At 37.0% G+C, this 9019-nt stretch overlaps 1 protein-coding gene across 1 annotated transcript; it reads left to right on the forward strand.

The window, feature by feature from the left end:
* The first annotated feature begins 6377 nt into the window (after positions 1-6377).
* Positions 6378-7885, forward strand: LOC137825741 (protein TRANSPARENT TESTA 1). Its single transcript, XM_068631497.2, has 2 exons — positions 6378-6758; positions 7204-7885. Exons 1-2 carry the CDS (start codon positions 6378-6380, stop codon positions 7591-7593), a joined length of 771 nt encoding a protein of 256 aa, XP_068487598.2. The 3' UTR covers positions 7594-7885.
* The last annotated feature ends 1134 nt before the right edge of the window (positions 7886-9019 follow it).

Genomic DNA, 9019 nt, shown 5'->3' on the forward strand with positions numbered 1-9019 from the left:
TCTTCGTCGTCAGAAATCACCTCCACTACCCTCTTTCCCTTATCAAGAGGGGCGGAGGGAGCACCAGCCTCGGCCAGCACAAGAAGGATGGCCACAATAGGAGATGGCAAGCTTGGAGGTGGATTGGGAGAAGATTGGACTGATGGAGTTGAAGGTGTTGTAGATTGAGGTTGACAGTTGGCAGAAGCTGAAAGGGGGGACGCCGAAGCCCTATCTTTAAGCTTCAACACGTGAGCCAGCCGCAACCTTCGTTGCCTGTCCATCTTAGAATTTGCGTCAAGAGGACAAACATAGTAAAGGACAGGCACAAACTAAGTTACCACACAAAGAGAATAGATAAATCATGCATCAAGCAAGAATCCAGCAGAAGCAGAGAAGAGAAGGTTATAAAGGGAAGCTCTCATACTTATATATTTTTCTAGAGCCTCAGCGTTGTACTCTAGGCTTATCAAGGCGGTGGCGTCAAAGCCCCCCACACTAGCCAGAATCCGACAAGCCTCTCGATCGTTCGAGGACAGCTCATCAAGAGATTTGGACTTCAGGGTTTTCGCCTCCTTCACCCAATACAGAGGAAAGTCGTCAAGGGCGGAGGGGACGAGGTCGGAGCAGCAAACCTTGAAGAATTTGCCTTTCCACCCCTTGAAGGAGTGCTGGAATAGGGTTAAGAGGACCCTCCCAGGAATGTTACTGAGACTCACCCAGAGATTATTCCCTTGTTTCTTCACTTCGAAGAAATGAAGAAAAATATCAACAGAAGGTGCACACCCAAAGAACTCGCACAGTATGTCGAAGGCCTTGACAAATGCCCAGCCATTAGGGTACAGCTGGGCTGGGGCAATATTGATCTCCGTTATCAATTCTCTCTCGAACCTGAAAAGTGCAAGCGCACGCCTACACACTTGAAGACCACCTGATAGAAATAGAAGAAGGGGACCCCGTTGTTGGCTCGCTCATCCCCGCACACAGGCTCCCCTAAGGCGCAAGGGAGCACTGCGATGTCGTCATCATGCCTCTTCACGAAGGCACGATGGTCGTAGGCGCTTGGCTCTCCTACATGATCCCTCAAAGCTTTCGTAGAGACCAAGCTTGAGTGCTCGTCGAGCAATTCACCTGGAGCCCATGGGTAAAAAGCCCTATGGGTGACTCTGGAGGGTGGAGGGTTGGCCGTCATTTTGGCACGTACCGTTAACGAAGAAACTGAAGATTAAAGAGGAGAAAAGGGTTCAGCAAGAAGGGTCAGGGAAGAAAACCCCAGAAAGGTCCTACCCACGCGAAAAAGAGAAAAACAGAGAAAACGAGGAAATAAGAAGAACACAGATACAAGAAAAATAAACAGTCACAGGCAATTATATCAGACATGATAAAGCAAAGGGGGTCATCGAATGAGAAATTCCATACCTTTAAAGTGTTCCGAGTGGATGAAGATCAAGAACGCAAAGAGGGAACAGATGGCGCAGAGGGAGCTTTGAGAAGACGAACAGTAAGGAATGCGAAGAGAGCAAATAGAACAGTGCCTCGAGCGCGCGATTTTGAAAGGTTATAACGTTAACTTGGAAGCGCTAACGACGCTCGTCCCCGTCCGTAGGATCGAGCCACGTGCCGAAAGAATAAAAACGCAACTTAAAGCGTCACATCTTTGGCGCAGAGAATGTCACGTCAACTACTTAAAAGAATGTCACGTCAGCCGATCAAAAGAATGTCACGTCAGTTGATCAAGAGAATGTCGCATCAGCCACTCAAGAAATGACACGTCATTAGAAGGCCACGTGGACAATAGGGCGAGGCCTTAGTCTTTTCGCTGAAAACAAGTTATCAGCTCAAGACTGAGGGGCTTGTGTACCGTTCCGGGGCATTGACCAGAAGTCAAAGTCAAAGTCAACACATGGTGGGACCGCTCGAGGGCCCCAAGGAAGGGAAGGAAGGTCAACAGGTTGACCGCTTGGGGCATCGCTCAAGAAAGGCGTCGCCCCAGAAAGGCGTCGCCTCGTAAAGGCGTCGCCCAAGAAAGGCGTCGCTAGGCTAAGGCATCGCCAGGTTAAGGCGTCACCAAGTTAAGACATCAGCGGTGTTACCCCCCGATACCCATGGGCAGGAAAGATCATGGAGGGGGTAATATCGTGAGGAAGTCACGGGCCCCGGAGGCCCAGAACAGCAATGAAGAAGAAGAGAAAGGTGGCTTCAAAGCCATAAGTTCTAGTACCACTAGGGGGTAACCTGACTCGTGAAGTACCCACACCACCACTGGGAAACCCTGAGACAGATACAACCGATGAGGAGGCCACGCCCAAGGGAGAACCACGTGGTGGTACGAGAGAAAGGTAGATACACTCTCAAAGTGAGTGACTAGAGGTTGGGACGCATGAGTTGACAACCAGGAAGTCACCCCACGCGCCATAAGCACTTCGAGGAGAGAGGGCTCACGCAATGGAATAACCCTAAGTTAGGTTACGGTGATGAGGGACCCTCTGCGTAGAATAACGATCAAGTCAGAAGAACATGTGGCAATAAGCACGTGCTCATTAAATGTTTCAGTGAAAGTTTGCCAAGGTACGCGCTAATTCAGTTAAGATTCGAACGTTCCAAGGAATATTTTTATACGCTTTCAATGCGCTTTAATGCGTTTTAAACACTAGAGATGTATAAAGAGGGACCTTGGGGCATTTGAAAGGGGACCCGAGTTTTAACCTAAGACTCACAGTTTTACATAGAGCACAAATCCTAGTTGTTTTCGCTGCGCACCCACTGTGTGCACAAGACGATTAGAGCAACACAGTTTCAGTCGTTCAGTATAGTTTTCGACCACCTTCAGAAGGTGTGTCACCTTTGATGTTTCTTGCTAGCTGACTTGATCGTCGGAGTGCAAACGGCCGCGAGGGCGCCCCTTTGTTCACTTCTTTTCAGGTATTCACAGACGGAGCAGAACAAAGGTGCCCTAGCTCGTAAGGACAAGCCACGCACAAAGGCAAACCTGGTCAACCGGCGGGAACATTAACAAATCATCCAGCTTTAGGAACATAATTATAATGCAATCAATAACCTGGAATCTATTCCTACCATTACAAGTTATCAAGTATTTTCGTTTATTTCAGATCCTTAAAGGTACTTTCCAGTTAAATTTAAGGATCAAAATCAAGACTCTATTGATCAGACAGAATCAAGCAATAAGCATAAAACGAAAATACCAAGAACAAGTAGAAAAGAGAATTATATATATATATATATATATATATATATATATATATATATATATATATCACCAAGAATACATTTGATCAAGATAAATTACATTCAATCCCAAGTTAGAAAGAACTTAGCCACTCATGACAGCTCCTCCAATCTTCATTCTTGATCTGGATTGCATAAGAAGGGCTGATCTGAGCAAGTTCTTCTCCTAAGAACAGAGGTTTCTTCTCTTTCTCTCACTAGTCTCTCTCTAAAAAAACCCAATCTGTTTTCCACCACTGGTTTTGAGTTATGTTTCAGAATTTATATAATCAACTTTAGCTCAAGCTAGATCTTTCGGTGCATTTTTAGCTTGAGCTAGCGATTCTAGCCTGAGCTAGATCAGTACTGCACCTTTTAATCAACTCTGGATAGTTTTAGCTTGAGCTAGCAATTCTAGCCTAGCTAGAATTGTACTACACCTTTAATCAACTCTGGACAGTTTTAGCTTGAGCTAAATCCTCTAGCTTGAGCTAAATCTTCTTGTGATCCAATTAAGTTTTTACTTTCTTTCTTTCAATGCTAGCTTGAATAATTCTTTCAATGCTTCATATTCATCTACAATTTACACAAAAATTGAGATTAAATTTCTTCATTTGTTTCTTGGTTCAAAATATATAATCAGATTCAATAATTCTCAGATTAGGGTAATTTTCTTACATTAAGCAACAATTAAGTTCCAAAGTGTTCAATTTTCTCAGTCATAAAAACTACACATTGGCACTTATCAAAACTCGCTTAAGCAAATAATATCTTATTTAAGTGAGATTTCACTTAGCCCAAGCCCAATTAGGTTAAATAGAAGGTGTGAGGCATAACCCTAAACATCATTGGGAGGAACCAAAGGAAGGAAACCCTAAAGGAGACAACCGTCAAGGAGAAACACTCTAGATCTTCTTTTTTGGATGTTCATGCTTAATAGCTAATTATTTTCTTTGGGATTGGGAGTAATCTGTTCAAACTCTTGTGCATTGAGGTGATATTTATATATAATATTCAGTTCTTGATTGTTGATTGGTATTATCATTTTATTCTCAAAGCTTGAAACTATTTATGATTTTGATCCTTAGAATTGACTAGAAAGTACTTCTAAGCATCCGACCTAAATGATAATGGTTAATATATTTGAATGTTGTGAATAGATTTGAAATGTTAACTGTTTTATAACATTTGTTCGTAATGATAAGGTGTTTTTATAAATATACAAGAAATCGATATTTAAGAATCGATAATTAGGAGACTCTCTTAATAATTTTGTATGCGAGGAATCAATATAAATGATTTTATAAGTGCATCAATTTCAATAAAGATGGAATGGTATATGTTTAAAACTATACACAAGTGAGAATGATTAAACTCATTCCCAATTTTCTTAATTGAATTATTTTCCTCATTTACTTTTCTTTTATTTAATTTTCATGCAAACTATTGTCAATATCAAATGAAATCAAATTATTGAACATATTTTTATACTTTGTGAATGTTACTATTAAGATTTTAAATAATTGTTCCTTGTAGATTTGATATTCGTCTTTAGGGATAAATTATTACTTCTGACTCGGTACACTTGTCGTAAAAAAGAGTCATCAGTACTTAATCTTAGGAGGGATTAACATATAGTCTTAAGAGACTTTATGTACTTAGCTTGGAAACATGTTGTGTATTCATTGTAAGCCAAACGTGATAATCATAATACTTGTAATGTTCATTGATTAGTTGAATCCTCATTAGTTTGCTAAGGAGAACCAAATGTAGCTCAAGTTTAAAATAAATTAATATAAATATTGTGTGCTCATTATTGTTATCTATTACATATTTACGTCCACTCTTTGGCATCTCTTTTAATTATTTTTTGAATGTATTTTGAATGTGTTTTATAAACCATCAAACGACCCCCTTTCTTAGACGAATTTTGGACTGATATCGTCTTATCGCTTTTTGAGATATCATATATGTTCTTGAGTTCTAGACAATCTTGTGATATTTGATTGTGTCGTTTTCACTTTGATAAAATTTAGATTTTGAAAATATCCTACAGAAACATTAGTATTTTAGGTGGCCAGATACTTTAAATTGTTTAGACTCGACTATTTAAATCTAACATAATTGGATAACTTATAGCCCTTTATACTAAATTTAAATTTTTTGAAAAAACAAAATTTTAACGCATAGTTCACTCTCACAATTCAAGGCAGATGAACTTATAAGTGTAGCAAAATCTCTTGGAATCTTTTATTGTGAAAATATAAAACAGAATATTAGATTTAGTAAGTAGTTAAGCTAGGACATGGAGCAAGGGACGCAAGTTTTAGATAGAGGATCCTGTCCCCACAAATTTTGAAGATTATAGTGTACTACTTTATGTAGTTTGTACTATAACACTACTAATTTTGTTGATTTTCCTATACTGTATTATTAACTCACTAAGTTATTGTCCTTGAGAAACTCGTATGTAAAACAAATTTTGAGAACAATTACAATTCTGAAATATTATTTCAATAGTAGTACTGGTCATAAAAATATGACAGTATCTAAAGTATAATATTTTGTCCATAAACCAAATTTCTTCTGCTGTCACGGGATGTGAATCCTTTCTAATACAAAAACTGTTACATGTGAATTACAAAATACAAATAATGCAGTTGATAAGAACTATAATTGTGTAACGGTAACCTCATTAGTTAGAGTTTTACAGTTTTATAACAAAATAAATCTCCTTAAAAAGTGTCTAGAGTTAGTTGTCGAGTTTTAATTAAGCCTGTATTGGATTTTGGTGCGTGTCTGACAGAGCAAAATGGGTTTCCCTCTGTTTGAAACCCACTGCTTGTAGTTCTTTCTACGTTTAGGGAGCATGGGCCACAGAATTTAAGGTATATCCTAATCAAGCTTAAAATAGACAAAGTGGACTTGCAGGAGAAAATAATAACCCCCACAACAAAGGGTATTTTCATATTCAACTGTAATATTCTCTGGCCACCTATCACACAATTTCTTTCACTCTTCTTCCTTTCCAAGTTTCATTACATGACAACCTATTTAATGTGGTTCCAGTCCTTATTAAACTCCTCAAATTTGATAAAATCTAACTTGGCCCTCATTAATTTTTTATTACAATAAAGAGTACCATGGACCCCTGGAATATATATATAATGTACATGTTATTTAGCTATTATACCCTGCCTCATTCACATGCAAATCATATCAACAGTTTCCTTCTTTACCTTGACATGAATCAAAACCAGCTGCAGCCCCTGCCTCTGCTTAGTAGCTTCCTAGGTTCATCTCCCCAAGAAGCTTTGCTACAAAACCAAAACCCTAAAGCATACCATGGTCAAGTTGAGGATGTCACTGTGGCCTTACACATAGGCCTCCCCAACAATTCAGGTGGCTCCACCAATAATCAAGGATTTGTGAATGCTACAACTCATGTTCCTAGCAACTACTGGATACCAACTCAAGAACAGATCCTCATAGGCTTTAGCCATTTCTCTTGTCCCGTCTGCCTCAAAACCTTCAATCGCTACAACAATCTTCAGGTACAGTTATTTCTTATTCTGCCTCATATATACATGGAGAGTTTTGCATGGTACTCTTCATGTGAAGCCTTCCACTGTGTTAACATGGTATAGTGCTGTTTCTAGATTAAGTAATGAACTATGTATTCTAAGCGTAGCGAGTGAAATGGAATAAACCTTCGCTTCAAGTCATATCATAAGGTTTCTAATTTTAGAAAATGTCTCATGATTTTCTGTTTTCCACTTACTTTATAACAGTGGCTAAGGTTTGAAGGGAATGATGACATGTTTTTAAACTAAGGACTAAAGAGTTTCAGAAAAAGTTGATGCTGTTAACCGAAAACATTAATTGTTTATAGTTAAAAGTTAAGATGCTTGAATTCTTATTTTTGAAGGTTTTATAGGAAATAGTAAAAGCATAAAACAAGAATGAAAAAGAAAGCATTTTGTAAATGTTATATGGCAGATGCATATGTGGGGGCACGGGTCACAGTATCGCAGAGGACCAGACTCGCTGAAGCGAACCCATCCACGACCCTTGTTGGACATTCCCTGCTACTGTTGCTCGAGAGGGTGCAAGAACAACATCGACCACCCACGTGCGAAGCCTCTCAAGGACTTTCGCACGCTTCAAACGCACTTCAAGAGGAAGCATGGCGCCAAGCCCTTCACGTGCCGCAAGTGCGCCAAGCCTTTGGCCGTGAAAGGTGACTGGCGAACCCACGAGAAAAACTGCGGCAAACGCTGGCTCTGCATTTGTGGCTCCGACTTCAAACATAAGAGGTCTCTCAAAGATCATATCAGAGCCTTTGGCTTTGGTCACACCCCTTTCACTTCTTCTTCTGATGCCATGTAGTTAATAACCATGCACTTTATTACAATCTCGAATGTGGTTTCCTAAGTTGTTATTAAGTTTCGTAAGTAGAGAGGAATAAGGAGACAGAGAGAAGATGGGAGCTGAGGGTTTTTGTTTCCAATTCACTCATTCCCTGCTTCTGCCTTTTTTTTCTGCTTCAATATATGTAACTAATTTCTTATGTGTGTCAGTTAAGACGTTGTTCACCCTTTTGTTTTCTACGTATCATTGTTTTCTTGTGATATTTAGACTGATGTATAAGGAGGGAAACACAAATATGAAAAATTTATCATTTTGGTGTAGTTTCCCTAAATCCAAAAAAACATGAACAAATTGTAAAATAATTACATATTTGAGTAACTAGTGATTGTGAACCAAGAACTTTTTTCGTAACTTTAATACACATAAGTTATATTTAGATATAAGATTTTTATTTTATATCATTTTTTTATTGAAATTATATTAAATAAGCACGACTTCGATTTATTTATTTTTATTAAAGTCGTGCTTAGTAAATAGTTTTTTTTTTTACTGAAATTATGTTTACTAAACATTACTTTAATATAAAAGAAAAATAAAAGTCATGGCCATAACACAATTTCAGTATAAAAAAAATAATTAAAATAAAAAAAGAAATAAAATTTGTGCTTGTTAAAATTTAGTAAAAAAATCAAAAAATGGTATTTCTCAAATAAAACAACTTTTATTAAAAAAAATTATATAAAATAACATTGTGTATATAAAACACAATTTTTTAGAATTGATAACAATAAAAAGTTAAAATTATTCTTATTAAACATGATTTCTTCCAGATAAAATCATGACTTATATAATTTTATAATTTTTTCACAATTATCTATTTTAATAGTTTTTTCAAACAATTTCGATTACTATAGTAAATTTTTATTCAAAGAGGGACATTAAGTGGTAGTATATTGTTTAAGAAAGCCACATATTTTTCTCTTTTTCTCTCTTTCATTTTCTCATTATAATACTATGATTCTAACAATTAACTTTTAGTTTTCAGATCTATAGTGTCAACTAATAAGAAATATACTGGTAATGTATTTTTTCGATAGTTAATAAACTTATTTCATATTAATAAGAAATATACTGATAATATATATTTTTTCGATAGTTAATAGACGTATTTCATATGATAATTTGTAATTGAATGTCATTATAAAATTGGTTAGGTATTTTTATTATTACTATTAGGATTAGGTTTAATCACTCATCTCTACAATGGTTTAACTTTAAATATTTTTAATAATGAACTACTTTAAATAAACGCTTGAGGTCACATCTTATAATTGAATCTAAAATTGAAATAACTGATTAAATCTAGAATTGTAAGTGGTTGCATTAATTTTAGCCCAAGTTTGTTAGTTTTTATTTATCTTTTTTTATTTAACATCTCAATGTA

The sequence above is a fragment of the Phaseolus vulgaris genome, chromosome 8, assembly GCF_051622355.1.
Source record: "Phaseolus vulgaris cultivar YP4 chromosome 8, ASM5162235v1, whole genome shotgun sequence".
Lineage (NCBI taxonomy): Eukaryota > Viridiplantae > Streptophyta > Magnoliopsida > Fabales > Fabaceae > Phaseolus > Phaseolus vulgaris.

Coding starts and splice junctions, on each gene's coding strand:
- LOC137825741 (XM_068631497.2), top strand. CDS start 6,378: ATGTTATTTAGCTATTATACCCTGCCTCATTCACATGCAAATCATATC. Junction 6,759..7,203: donor ATCGCTACAACAATCTTCAG/GTACAGTTATTT, acceptor GTTATATGGCAG/ATGCATATGTGGGGGCACGG.